The 16,318-nt window shown below is 31.1% G+C and overlaps 1 protein-coding gene across 1 annotated transcript in view; it reads left to right on the top strand.

Annotated features, from left to right (window-relative positions):
* Positions 1-16,318, top strand: part of LOC130443909 (putative uncharacterized protein DDB_G0282133) — a 33,235-nt gene that overhangs the window by 16,094 nt on the left and 823 nt on the right. Inside the window, exons 9-16 of the mRNA XM_056778803.1 lie at positions 1,623-1,841; positions 1,893-2,074; positions 2,132-8,153; positions 12,442-12,592; positions 13,167-13,273; positions 14,153-14,276; positions 14,531-14,707; positions 16,140-16,267. Coding sequence (XP_056634781.1) covers positions 1,623-1,841; positions 1,893-2,074; positions 2,132-8,153; positions 12,442-12,592; positions 13,167-13,273; positions 14,153-14,276; positions 14,531-14,707; positions 16,140-16,267 — 7,110 coding nt within the window. The remainder of the gene's footprint in view (positions 1-1,622; positions 1,842-1,892; positions 2,075-2,131; positions 8,154-12,441; positions 12,593-13,166; positions 13,274-14,152; positions 14,277-14,530; positions 14,708-16,139; positions 16,268-16,318) is intronic.

The following is a 16,318-nucleotide window of genomic DNA, read 5'->3' as shown; positions in this document are numbered from 1 at the left end:
ATATGAATAATTTCGAAATCCGCATTTATTATAAGGAAATACGACGTAACAGAAAAAACTTTTTCTTAAAACGTCACTTCCTACATGGATATCTGTCAACAAACATCCCTCAGACAGATTTCATTTTTCTTTCAATGAAAATGTGATGATTCTAGTCGCCAGTGCCACTGTTTTCATATTTTCGTTAGTTGTAACAGATAACAGTAGTTCAGAACGCGGAGCGTCGACAACAGAGCCCGTTTTTAGAAATTCTGATACTTCTTCCACACTATTAGAAGATACGATATGCATAATTTCGAAATCCGCGTTTATTATAAGGAAATACGACGAAACAGGAAAAATTTTTTCTCAAAACGTCACTTCCTACATGGATATCTGTCAACAAACATCCCTCAGACAGATTTCATTTTTTTTTTCAATGAAAACGTGATGATTATAATCGCCAGTGCCACTGTTTTCATATTTTCGTTAGTTGTAACAGATAACAGTAATTCAGAACGCGGCGCGTCGACAACAGAACCCGTTTTTAAAAATTCTGATACTTCTTCCACACTATTAGAAGATACGATATGCATAATTTCGAAATCCGCGTTTATTATAAGGAAATACGACGAAACAGAAAAAATTTTTTCTCAAAACGTCACTTCCTACATGGATATCTGTCAACAAACATCCCTCAGACAGATTTCATTTTTCTTTCAATGAAAATGTGATGATTCCAGTCGCCAGTGCCACTGTTTTCATATTTTCGTTAGTTGTAACAGATAACAGTAGTTCAGAACGCGGAGCGTCGACAACAGAGCCCGTTTTTAAAAATTCTGATACTTCTTCCACACTATTAGAAGATACGATATGCATAATTTCGAAATCCGCGTTTATTATAAGGAAATACGACGAAACAGAAAAAGCTTTTTCTTAAAACGTCACTTCCTACATGGATATCTGTCAACAAACATCCCTCAGAGAGATTTCATTTTTTTTTCAATGAAAACGTGATGATTCTAGTCGTCAGTGCCACTGTTTTCATATTTTCGTTAGTTGTAACAGATAACAGTAATTCAGAACGCGGCGCGTCGACAACAGAGCCCGTTTTTAAAAATTCTGATACTTCTTCCACACTATTAGAAGATACGATATGCATAATTTCGAAATCCGCGTTTATTATAAGGAAATACGACGAAACAGAAAAAATTTTTTCTCAAAACGTCACTTCCTACATGGATATCTGTCAACAAACATCCCTCAGAGAGATTTCATTTTTTTTTCAATGAAAACGTGATGATTCTAGTCGTCAGTGCCACTGTTTTCATATTTTCGTTAGTTGTAACAGATAACAGTAATTCAGAACGCGGCGCGTCGACAACAGAGCCCGTTTTTCAAAATTTTCAATGGAACCTATCCCAGCAACTGAACTTCAGAAAGCAACAGAAAAAGAAACTTCGCGTTTTCTCGCCAGAGAAAAATATTTTTGTGTTATCTTTATCGACAGCGTTGCCACACTTATAAGCCCAATTATACCGATTTTTCGAGATCATGCCTTATTCCGACCTCTGCATTTTACCCATAATTTAGAACTCGTCGAAACGAGCCTAAACACCGAGTTATCAAATGTTTTTTTACAGGGTGTAGTTGAAGCGCAAGGTACTTTCGATGAATTATCCGAATGTAATTTGGATTTTACGAAAATGGTAATAGCCGCCGACGAAACCGACGAAAGCACCGAAGATACCAATCCTCCAAGCTCGGAAGCAGCCGAAACTTTTTTTCCAATACCAGAAGAAGAAGTTAGAAGATTTTCCATGAGTTCTAGTACGAAAATGTCTCTTTTATCAATATCTGACGTGAGTTGGATTTTTAAAAAAAATTTTTATTATTTAAATCCACAATTTTAGAGTGAAGAATCTGAAACAACCGATAAAATAACCGAGGAGAAATCGGGCGATGGGCCTAACAGTAAACCGTTCAAAAATTATTTAAAATCCGTTAAAAATAATACTTTAGTTGTTTTTGTTATAATTTTATTATTATCTTCGCAAGCGTTGATAATTGGAGTCGACCAATGGCTCACACTTTGGTAAAACTATTTTTTATCAAAAAATTTTCAGTATTTTTATGAAAAAAATCATTTCAGGACTTCGGAGGAACAAATCCGTCATTCCAACTGTACCGTATTCATACATCCAAACACGCATCCCAATATTACGAATGTCACAATCGATTTTATTGAAAACAACCATTTTGATGGTACTTCCCTTATAAATCATGGTACTTTCCATAAAAATAACTACCCTACCCATAGAAATATCAATAATAGCCATTATTACTATTATAGAAATAATGGTAATAACGAAAATGATGAAAATACACCAGATAAAAAAGAAGAAACTACTAACAATGATAATAACATTATAAATAACACTAATAACGATGAGAATGAAGTGGAAAAACATAATGACGATTTTCCTTATAACGAAAACGATTTAAATGATGAACATAAGTACTTCGATGGTAGTACCGTGAACAAAAAAAATTTCTTCGATAATTCTAACGATGATATTAAAGATAATGAAAGTTTTATTAATAAAAATGATGATAGTACCATCTATTATAATAATTTGAGCAATGATCGTGATAATAGTACCAGAAACAGACGTAATTCGTTTGATATTGGAAGTGAACTTGGTTTTGACAGTATCAATGGTGGTACCGAAAGTTGGAACAATTATTTGAAAGGATTTGATAACGATATTGATGATAAATATGATTTTATCAAAAAAGAAGACGAAAATGATAAAAACTTGGAAGATTTTAACAAAAATCGTGAAAATGGTACCAGAAATGACGAGGGTTCATCTCGTATCGATGGTGGTACTACCAACAACCCGCGAATCAATTATTTTGATAACGTTAACAAAAATTTGGATAAAGAAAATGAAAGTACCAAAGATTATGAAGATTTTTTCAAAAATTATGTCGATAGTACCAGCACAGAACCTAATTTCCACAACATTAATAATGGTAGTACCAAAAGCGTGAACAATGTGAAGAAAAATATTGACGATATTGATAATAAATATGATTTAATCAAAAAAGAAGACGAAAGTATTAAAAAATCAGAAGATTTTAACAAAAATCATGAGAATGGTACCAGAAACGACAAGGGTTCATCTAGTATCAATAGTGGTACTACCAATAACCCGCGAATCAATTATTTTGATAACGATAACAAAAATTTTAATAAAGAAAATGAAAGTACCAAAGATAATGTAGATTTTTCAAAAAATTACGTCGATAGTACCAGCACAGAACCTAATTTCTACAACATTAATAATGGTAGTACCAGAAGCGTGAACAATGTCAAGAAACATATTGACGATATTGATAATAAATATGATTTTATCAAAAAAGAAGACGAAAGTATTGAAAAATTAGAAGATTTTAACAAAAATCATGAGAATGGTACCAGAAACGACAAGGGTTCTTCTAGTATCAATAGTGGTACTACCAACAACCCGCGAATCAATTATTTTGATAACGATAACAAAAATTTTAATAAAGAAAATGAAAGTACCAAAGATTATGAAGATTTTTTCAAAAATTATGTCGATAGTACCAGCACAGAACCTAATTTCTACAATTTCAATAATGGTAGTACCAAAGACGTAAGCAATTGGAAGAAGAATATTGACGATATTGATAATAAGTATAATTTTATCAAAAAAGAAGACGAAAGTATTAAAAAATTAGAAGATATTGATAAAATTCATGAGAATGGTACCAGAAACGACGAGGGGTCATCTAGTATCAATGGTGGTACTACCAACAACCCGCGAATCAATTATTTTGATAACGTTAACAAAAAATTTAATAAAGAAAATGAAAGAACCAAAGATTATGAAGATTTTTTCAAAAATTATGTCGATAGTACCAGCACAGAACCTAATTTCCACAACATTAATAATGGTAGTACCAAAAGCGTGAACAATGTGAAGAAAAATATTGACGATATTGATAATAAATATGATTTTATCAAAAAAGAAGACGAAAGTATTAAAAAATTAGAAGATTTTAATAAAATTCATGAGAATGGTACCAGAAACGACAAGGGTTCATCTAGTATCAATAGTGGTACTACCAATAACCCGCGAATCAATTATTTTGATAACGTTAACAAAAATTTGGATAAAGAAAATGAAAGTACCAAAGATTATGAAGATTTTTTCAAAAATTATGTCAATAGTACCAGCACAGAACCTAATTTCCACAACATTAATAATGGTAGTACCAAAAGCCTGAACAATGTGAAGAAAAATATTGACGATATTGATAATAAATATGATTTTATCAAAAAAGAAGACGAAAGTATTAAAAAATTAGAAGATATAGATAAAATTCATGAGAATGGTACCAGAAACGACGAGGGGTCATCTAGTATCAATAGTGGTACTACCAACAACCCGCGAATCAATTATTTTGATAACGTTAACAAAAATTTGGATAAAGAAAATGAAAGAACCAAAGATTATGAAGATTTTTTCAAAAATTATGTCAATAGTACCAGCACAGAACCTAATTTCCACAACATTAATAATGGTAGTACCAAAAGCGTGAACAATGTGAAGAAAAATATTGACGATATTGATAATAAATATGATTTTATCAAAAAAGAAGACGAAAGTATTAAAAAATCAGAAGATTTTAACAAAAATCATGAGAATGGTACCAGAAACGACAAGGGTTCATCTAGTATCAATAGTGGTACTACCAATAACCCGCGAATCAATTATTTTGATAACGATAACAAAAATTTTAATAAAGAAAATGAAAGTACCAAAGATAATGTAGATTTTTCAAAAAATTACGTCGATAGTACCAGCACAGAACCTAATTTCTACAACATTAATAATGGTAGTACCAGAAGCGTGAACAATGTCAAGAAACATATTGACGATATTGATAATAAATATGATTTTATCAAAAAAGAAGACGAAAGTATTGAAAAATTAGAAGATTTTAACAAAAATCATGAGAATGGTACCAGAAACGACGAGGGTTCTTCTAGTATCAATAGTGGTACTACCAACAACCCGCGAATCAATTATTTTGATAACGATAACAAAAATTTTAATAAAGAAAATGAAAGTACCAAAGATTATGAAGATTTTTTCAAAAATTATGTCGATAGTACCAGCACAGAACCTAATTTCCACAACATTAATAATGGTAGTACCAAAAGCGTGAACAATGTGAAGAAAAATATTGACGATATTGATAATAAATATGATTTTATCAAAAAAGAAGACGAAAGTATTAAAAAATTAGAAGATTTTAATAAAATTCATGAGAATGGTACCAGAAACGACAAGGGTTCATCTAGTATCAATAGTGGTACTACCAATAACCCGCGAATCAATTATTTTGATAACGTTAACAAAAATTTGGATAAAGAAAATGAAAGTACCAAAGATTATGAAGATTTTTTCAAAAATTATGTCAATAGTACCAGCACAGAACCTAATTTCCACAACATTAATAATGGTAGTACCAAAAGCCTGAACAATGTGAAGAAAAATATTGACGATATTGATAATAAATATGATTTTATCAAAAAAGAAGACGAAAGTATTAAAAAATTAGAAGATATAGATAAAATTCATGAGAATGGTACCAGAAACGACGAGGGGTCATCTAGTATCAATAGTGGTACTACCAACAACCCGCGAATCAATTATTTTGATAACGTTAACAAAAATTTGGATAAAGAAAATGAAAGAACCAAAGATTATGAAGATTTTTTCAAAAATTATGTCAATAGTACCAGCACAGAACCTAATTTCCACAACATTAATAATGGTAGTACCAAAAGCCTGAACAATGTGAAGAAAAATATTGACGATATTGATAATAAATATGATTTTATCAAAAAAGAAGACGAAAGTATTAAAAAATCAGAAGATTTTAACAAAAATCATGAGAATGGTACCAGAAACGACAAGGGTTCATCTAGTATCAATAGTGGTACTACCAATAACCCGCGAATCAATTATTTTGATAACGTTAACAAAAATTTGGATAAAGAAAATGAAAGTACCAAAGATTATGAAGATTTTTTCAAAAATTATGTCGATAGTACCAGCACAGAACCTAATTTCCACAACATTAATAATGGTAGTACCAAAAGCCTGAACAATGTGAAGAAAAATATTGACGATATTGATAATAAATATGATTTTATCAAAAAAGAAGACGAAAGTATTAAAAAATTAGAAGATATAGATAAAATTCATGAGAATGGTACCAGAAACGACGAGGGGTCATCTAGTATCAATAGTGGTACTACCAACAACCCGCGAATCAATTATTTTGATAACGTTAACAAAAATTTGGATAAAGAAAATGAAAGAACCAAAGATTATGAAGATTTTTTCAAAAATTATGTCAATAGTACCAGCACAGAACCTAATTTCCACAACATTAATAATGGTAGTACCAAAAGCCTGAACAATGTGAAGAAAAATATTGACGATATTGATAATAAATATGATTTTATCAAAAAAGAAGACGAAAGTATTAAAAAATTAGAAGATATAGATAAAATTCATGAGAATGGTACCAGAAACGACGAGGGGTCATCTAGTATCAATAGTGGTACTACCAATAACCCGCGAATCAATTATTTTGATAACGGTAACAAAAATTTTAATAAAGAAAATGAAAGTACCAAAGATAATATGAATTTTTTCAAAAATTATATCGATAGTACCAGCACCGAACCTAATTTCTACATCATTAATAATGGTAGTACCAAAATCGAAAATAATTGGGAGAAATCTAATAACGATTTTAATAATAAATATAATTTTACCAAAAAAGAAGACGAAAGTTTTAAAAACATTGAAGATTTCACTAAAAATCATAAGAATGGTGCCAATAGTGAAGATAGTTCTTATAGCATCAACATTAGTAGTACCAAAAACCCCAAAAACAATCATTTTAATACCTTCAACAACAATTTTACCAAAGAAAATGAAAGTACAAAAAACGATAAGAAATTTTTCAAAAATAATGGATATACAGGTAGTACCAGATCTGAACCTAGTTTCTACAACATTAATAATAGTAGTACCATAAACAAGAACAATTATTATAGTAACAAAAACGAAAATACCAAATACAGTGAAGATTTCTTCAAAAATCACAAGAATGGTACCAGTACCAGTTTCCACATTATAAATAATGGTAGTACCAAAAACGACAACAATCATTATGACAACAAAGACGAAAAAAATATTAAATACAGTGACGACTTTCCCAAAAATAAAGTCAATGGAAGTAGAAATGAAAATAATGATGATGGTACTACCAAAAACGAGAATAATTATTATAATAACAAAGAAAACGAAGATACCAAACACAATGATGATTTCATCAAAGATCATATGAATAGTACCAACAGTGAATCTAGTTACCACCATAAAAATGGTAGTACCTTGAACAATAGTCTTCATTTTAACAACAAAGAAGTCGGTGGTACCAAATACCGTGAAGATTTGTTTAAAAATGACTACAACAGTACTATCAACAACAAATTTAATAACAAAGCAAATGAAGGTACCAAATACCTCAAAAATCATATGAATAGTACCAGTACTGAACCAAGTTACTCCAAAAATGGAAACAACTCTAATAAGCCTATCATCGACATGTTTGATAACCAAAAATCCACCAATAACAGTTTTTCGAATCTTCTCAATAGTACCGATAATAGTACAGAAAATATCATTAAAAAAATCATGAAAAAACTAAATATTCGTAATATTTTATCCTTCATTACATTAAATTTCAACAACATGTACGACTATGTCATAATAGACGGTTCTATACAGAGGCTGATCAAAACTGATTCGGCTCTATACATTTACGGTACTTTAATAATTCTAGTGGTACTGTTAGTATTAAGTAGAACATTTTTATATTATATGTCGTGTACTATGGCTTCGGAAAATTTGCATTCGACCATGTTCAATAAATTATTGAAAGCTCCGATGAGATTTTTCGACACCAACCCGAGCGGAAGGATTTTGAACAGATTTTCGAAAGATATTGGGTGCATAGACGAAATTTTACCGAGGGTACTACTGGATTCGGTTTCGGTGAGTGTTTTTAACGATATTTTCCTATAATAATATTGGTGATACGGGGGGTATACGAAATGTTGTAAAATTCGGGTTTTACGTAACAAATATCGCTATGAAATTTTGAAATCGACGTCTTTTATTTTTTTATTCAAAAAACAATCGAATAATGTCGATTTTTCGTAAATATATTACGAGGGGGTGAAGAAAATGTTATCAAAAATTATTGTTTTCAATATAAAGTATAAACTATAAAATAACTTTACAAAATTTTGGAATTCACGTATTTTTTCTAATTTTTATTTTGAAAATAATTATCAAAATATTACGAGGGTCAATCAATATGAAAGCAAAGTATAGTTTTCGATTTACCTCGGTATATATTGATATATTGAACTTGAAAAAAGTGATACAGGGGTGGAAGGAGAAATATTTATATCAATAATAAGCTACGGGGTGTCACAAATTATCATATACATACGAAATTTTGAAAATAATTACCAAAATATTACGAGGGCCAATCAATATGAAAGCAAAGTATAGTTTTCGACTTACCTCGGTATATACTGATATATTGAACTTGAAAAAAGTGATACGGGAGTGGAAGGAGAAATATTTATATCAATAATAAGCTACAGGGTGTCACAAATTATCATATACATACGAAATTTTGAAAATAATTACCAAAATATTACGAGGGTCAATCAATATGAAAGCAAAGTATAGTTTTCGACTTACCTCGGTATATACTGATATATTGAACTTGAAAAAAGTGATACGGGAGTGGAAGGAGAAATATTTATATCAATAATAAGCTACAGGGTGTCACAAATTATCATATACATACGAAATTTTGAAAATAATTATCAAAATATTACGAGGGTCAATCAATATGAAAGCAAAGTATAGTTTTCGACTTACCTCGGTATATACTGATATATTGAACTTGAAAAAAGTGATACGGGAGTGGAAGGAGAAATATTTATATCAATAATAAGCTACAGGGTGTCACAAATTATCATATACATACGAAATTTTGAAAATAATTATCAAAATATTACGAGGTTTAATCAATATGGAAGCAAAGTATAGTTTTCGACTTACCTCGGTATATACTGATATATTGAACTTGAAAAAAGTGATACGGGAGTGGAAGGAGAAATATTTATATCAATAATAAGCTACAGGGTGTCACAAATTATCATATACATACGAAATTTTGAAAATAATTATCAAAATATTACGAGGTTTAATCAATATGGAAGCAAAGTATAGTTTTCGACTTACCTCGGTATATACTGATATATTGAACTAGAAAAAAGTGATACGGGAGTGGAAGGAGAAATATTTATATCAATAATAAGCTACAGGGTGTCACAAATTATCATATACATACGAAATTTTGAAAATAATTATCAAAATATTACGAGGTTTAATCAATATGGAAGCAAAGTATAGTTTTCGACTTACCTCGGTATATACTGATATATTGAACTTGAAAAAAGTGATACGGGAGTGGAAGGAGAAATATTTATATCAATAATAAGCTACAGGGTGTCACAAATTATCATATACATACGAAATTTTGAAAATAATTATCAAAATATTACGAGGGTCAATCAATATGGAAGCAAAGTATAGTTTTCGACTTACCTCGGTATATACTGATATATTGAACTAGAAAAAAGTGATACGGGAGTGGAAGGAGAAATATTTATATCAATAATAAGCTACAGGGTGTCACAAATTATCATATACATACGAAATTTTGAAAATAATTATCAAAATATTACGAGGGTCAATCAATATGAAAGCAAAGTATAGTTTTCGACTTACCTCGGTATATATTGATATACTGAACTTGAAAAAAGTGATACAGGGGTGGAAGGAGAAATATTTATATCAATAATAAGCTACAGGGTGTCACAAATTATCGTATACATACGAAATTTTGAAAATAATTACCAAAATATTACGAGGGTCAATCAATATGAAAGCAAAGTATAGTTTTCGACTTACCTCGGTATATATTGATATACTGAACTTGAAAAAAGTGATACAGGGGTGGAAGGAGAAATATTTATATCAATAATAAGCTACAGGGTGTCACAAATTATCGTATACATACGAAATTTTGAAAATAATTACCAAAATATTACGAGGGTCAATCAATATGAAAGCAAAGTATAGTTTTCGACTTACATCGGTATATATTGATATACTGTACTTGAAAAAAGTGATACAAGGGTGGAAGGAGAAATATATATCTATAATAAGCTACAGGGTGTTACAAATTATCATATACATACAAAATTTTGAAAATAATTATCAAAATATTACGAGGGTTAATCAATATGGAAGCGAAGTATAGTTTTCGACTTACCTCGGTATATATTGATATATTGAACTTGAAAAAAGTGATACGGGAGTGGAAGGAGAAATATTTATATCAATAATAAGCTACAGGGTGTCACAAATTATCGTATACATACGAAATTTTGAAAATAATTATCAAAATATTACGAGGTTTAATCAATATGGAAGCAAAGTATAGTTTTCGACTTACCTCGGTATATACTGATATATTGAACTTGAAAAAAGTGATACGGGAGTGGAAGGAGAAATATTTATATCAATAATAAGCTACAGGGTGTCACAAATTATCATATACATACGAAATTTTGAAAATAATTATCAAAATATTACGAGGTTTAATCAATATGGAAGCAAAGTATAGTTTTCGACTTACCTCGGTATATACTGATATATTGAACTTGAAAAAAGTGATACGGGAGTGGAAGGAGAAATATTTATATCAATAATAAGCTACAGGGTGTCACAAATTATCATATACATACGAAATTTTGAAAATAATTATCAAAATATTACGAGGTTTAATCAATATGGAAGCAAAGTATAGTTTTCGACTTACCTCGGTATATACTGATATATTGAACTTGAAAAAAGTGATACGGGAGTGGAAGGAGAAATATTTATATCAATAATAAGCTACAGGGTGTCACAAATTATCATATACATACGAAATTTTGAAAATAATTATCAAAATATTACGAGGGTCAATCAATATGAAAGCAAAGTATAGTTTTCGACTTACCTCGGTATATACTGATATATTGAACTTGAAAAAAGTGATACGGGAGTGGAAGGAGAAATATTTATATCAATAATAAGCTACAGGGTGTCACAAATTATCATATACATACGAAATTTTGAAAATAATTATCAAAATATTACGAGGGTCAATCAATATGAAAGCAAAGTATAGTTTTCGACTTACCTCGGTATATACTGATATATTGAACTAGAAAAAAGTGATACGGGAGTGGAAGGAGAAATATTTATATCAATAATAAGCTACAGGGTGTCACAAATTATCATATACATACGAAATTTTGAAAATAATTATCAAAATATTACGAGGTTTAATCAATATGGAAGCAAAGTATAGTTTTCGACTTACCTCGGTATATACTGATATATTGAACTTGAAAAAAGTGATACGGGAGTGGAAGGAGAAATATTTATATCAATAATAAGCTACAGGGTGTCACAAATTATCATATACATACGAAATTTTGAAAATAATTACCAAAATATTACGAGGGTCAATCAATATGAAAGCAAAGTATAGTTTTCGACTTACCTCGGTATATATTGATATATTGAACTTGAAAAAAGTGATACGGGAGTAGAAGGAGAAATATTTATATCAATAATAAGCTACAGGGTGTCACAAATTATCATATACATACGAAATTTTGAAAATAATTATCAAAATATTACGAGGTTTAATCAATATGGAAGCAAAGTATAGTTTTCGACTTACCTCGGTATATACTGATATATTGAACTTGAAAAAAGTGATACGGGAGTGGAAGGAGAAATATTTATATCAATAATAAGCTACAGGGTGTCACAAATTATCATATACATACGAAATTTTGAAAATAATTACCAAAATATTACGAGGGTCAATCAATATGAAAGCAAAGTATAGTTTTCGACTTACCTCGGTATATATTGATATACTGAACTTGAAAAAAGTGATACAGGGGTGGCAGGAGAAATATATATCTATAATAAGCTACAGGGTGTTACAAATTATCATATACATACAAAATTTTGAAAATAATTATCAAAATATTACGAGGGTTAATCAATATGAAAGCAACTCACTAGTAAGTGCCTAAGCGTCATGTTGTCAAAAAAAAAAATTTTTGGGGGTTTTATCATCGTATAATCGAACCATAAACTTGATTGACTTTAATCGATATTTTTCTTATAGATTTTCCTTGTTATGGCGGGAATATTGATAAATATCGTTATAGCAAATCCAATTATGATAATAATTCTCATTATACTTGGAAGTTTATATTTAAAATTCAGAACATGGTATATGGCGACTGCCAAAACTCTTAAGCATTTAGAAGGAATCGGTACGTACGTTAAACGTTTTATTTTATTAAAAAAATTCATAAAAATATGTCGAAAAGCACTCGATTCGATTTTTTCTGCTATATATAGTGCCGTATCGACAAAAACGTGTTTGAATTTCGAATTAGTGCCTACTTTTGATCAGCATTAAGCAATCGCGGCACCTACCTTACAAATATCTTCCTTATATTTGACATTGAATGCTAATTATTGCAATAGGGTTCGAAATTTTCGCAGTTTTATTGAATTAGTAGATTGTATAACCTCAAATTCGTTTTTAACTTTCATTTACGCACGTTATTCGAAGTTTTTTATTCAAAATCTGATGAAAAAACATTTTAAACAATTTTAAAAGAATAAAAGTGAAAGCAATTTTATTTAAATCAGTTTTCAAAATTATTTACGAGAATATTTTTCGATTTCTTTCCTTGTTTGTCCCATATTTACATTACGCTTTTCTTTATACTAATCTATCTGTCAGATATAAGTAAAATTTTGACAGATGTCATCATAAACAAAGCGGAAACATTTCTAGCCACCTAGATTTTGTTTAATCAATTTTTATCCATATTTTAGCGAAATCCCCTGTATTTTCCCATGTGAGTTCTACTATTTGCGGAATAGTTACTATAAGATCGTCCCATTCAGAAGAAATTTTGATAAATGAATTCGATCGACATCAGGTAAAGTATTTCATTATTATTTTTTTAATTATTAAAAAATGAGACAATTATTTTATTTAATACCAATTAACAGTCTTATTAAAAAGTAATGTAAATCGTTACTCACGTATAAGAAGTCCTTAACATCCTTTTTTCCACGTATAACGAATAAATTCACTTTATGGAACTCACTTATGATAAACCTCGTATACGAATCGAGATAATCACGTTTTATTTCTAAGCTGTGTTTAATCATTTTCGTAATTCATATTTTTTAGCAGAAAATTTACAATAATTAACTTCACTTAAACAGACAACGTAAAAATTATTAAACTGCCTTCACTCCCCTTAATATCAGTAATGGAATGTTCCGAATCGGGTTAACAACTTGTGCAGAGTTGCCTCGATATTCCGCACATCAACAATCCCAAGAATCTTATATTTATTATATGACGTGATAATATTTTTTTCATATCCACTCTTAATTAATCAAAAGCAGTTGAATAATTAATATATAAATTAAGAAGAAATAAATACTTTCACTCATTTTCAACTTGCACTAATATAATAATTTCATAATTTGTTTATCTTCGTGTTATTATCAAAGTCTGGCAACGTTGTTTAAATGTGATGTCATATGACAGCGTCCATTTTATAAGAAATTATTTTATTTCACGTTTAGATAATATGACTTTTTATCCTTATTAATTAATTAAAACAATTGACATATTATTAGAGATTTTATTCATTTAAACGACAACAAAATAATAAAAATCGAAAATTTCACTTATTGCTACGAGTACACAAATGGCAGGACCGGCGTGGCCTAAATAATACTGTATATAAATCGATTTTTCATTTTTAAAAACTTTATTGAAACAGTTTTCGTTTTATATACAGGATGTCCATACTTCGGCGTGGTATTTAACGTTGGCATGTATGAACGCGTTTGGTTTATGGCTCGACTTGATTGTACTAATTTTTTTGGCTATAGTTACCTTTAGCTTCGTAATTACAGCATCTTGTGAGTATTTTTTTTTCTATATATCATTGAAATGACTGTTAAATATATTAATAAGGGTTTCTGGGATATATCAGCTACGGAAAACATGTTTTTAAAGGTTATTTTGAAAATATATATCTTTCATTTTTCTTCAAATGGTACCACAATTACAAAAACAGATGTTAATCCTATATAATTACGTCACTGGGTATTAATAAGCAAACTTTGTCTTTGGTTGTTGCTGAGCTGTTTTCATCTCTAATATTGCATTTTAGTCACAAATGTTAATGGTAGCATGGCAGGTTTGGCAATATCGCAATGTATGGTACTAACCGGTATGTTACAATATGGAATGAAACAACTGGCAGAAGTTATAAATAATTTAACAAGCGTAGAAAGGGTTCTGCAATATACCACTCTAGATAACGAAGGGCCGTTCGATACACCAAAAGGTAAGTTGAGATTTTTGGAAGGCGCGTTTCGACGAGACTGAAGACTCTTTACACCAAAGCTCGCAATTACACTGTCTGAGGCGCGTTTCGACGAGACTGAAGACTGTTTACACCAAAACTCCCAATTACATTGTCTGACGCGCGTTTCGACGAGATTGAAGACTGCTTATACCAAAACTCCCAATTACCCTGTGTGACGAGCGTTTAGACGAGATTGAAGACTCTTTATACCAAAACTCCCAATTACATTGTCTGACGCGCGTTTCGACGAGATTGAAGACTGTTTACACCAATACTGTCAATTACACTGTCTGAGGCGCGTTTCGACGAGACTAAAGACTGTTTACACCAAAACTCGCAATTACATTGTCTGAGGCGTGTTTCGACGAGACTGTTTACACCAAAACTCGCAATTACATTGTCTGAGGCGTGTTTCGACGAGACTGAAGACTCTTTACACCAAAGCTGGCAATTACACTGTCTGAGGCGCGTTTCGACGAGACTGAAGACTGTTTACACCAACACTTCCAATTACACTGTCTGAGGCGCGTTTCGACGACACTAAAGACTGTTTACACCAAAACTCGCAATTACATTGTCTGAGGCGCGTTTCGACGAGACTGTTTACACCAAAACTCGCAATTACATTGTCTGAGGCGCGTTTCGACGAGACTGTTTACACCAAAACTCGCAATTACATTGTCTGAGGCGCTTTTCGACGAGACTGAAGACTGTTTACACCAAAACTCGCAATTACATTGTCTGAGGCGCGTTTCGACGAGACTGAAGACTGTTTACACCAAAACTCGCAATTACATTGTCTGAGGCGTGTTTCGACGAGACTGTTTACACCAAAACTCTCAATTACATTGTCTGAGGCGCGTTTCGACGAGATTGTTTACACCAAAACTCGCAATTACATTGTCTGAGGCGTGTTTCGACGAGACTGTTTACACCAAAACTCGCAATTACATTGTCTGAGGCGCGTTTCGACGAGATTGTTTACACCAAAACTCGCAATTACATTGTCTGAGGCGTGTTTCGACGAGACTGTTTACACCAAAACTCGCAATTACATTGTCTGAGGCGCGTTTCGACGAGACTGAAGACTGTTTACACCAAAACTCGCAATTACATTGTCTGAGGCGCGTTTCGACGAGATTGTTTACACCAAAACTCGCAATTACATTGTCTGAGGCGCGTTTCGACGAGACTGTTTACACCAAAACTCGCAATTACATTGTCTGAGGCGCGTTTCGACGAGACTGTTTACACCAAAACTCGCAATTACATTGTCTGAGGCGCGTTTCGACGAGACTGTTTACACCATAACTCGCAATGAGACTGTTTCCGAAGACGCACGTCAGACGGTGTAATTGTGAGTGTATACAGTGTGTTCAGTACACCAAAGTTCACGTACTCGTTATTATAGAGAAAAAACCAAAAGGTACTTGGCCTAGAAGGGGAAATATAGAATTCAATAACCTCTATTTGAAATATGTCGAGAACGAACCACCGGTTTTGAAAAATTTGAATATGATATTCAAACCTGGAGAAAAGGTAACGTATATACCGGGTGTATACGAAAATAGTTAGCAAATATTGTATTTT

Source organism: Diorhabda sublineata, chromosome 5, assembly GCF_026230105.1.
Source record: "Diorhabda sublineata isolate icDioSubl1.1 chromosome 5, icDioSubl1.1, whole genome shotgun sequence".
NCBI classification, from domain to species: Eukaryota; Metazoa; Arthropoda; class Insecta; order Coleoptera; family Chrysomelidae; genus Diorhabda; species Diorhabda sublineata.
This window is presented reverse-complemented; position numbering and strand designations above follow the sequence as displayed.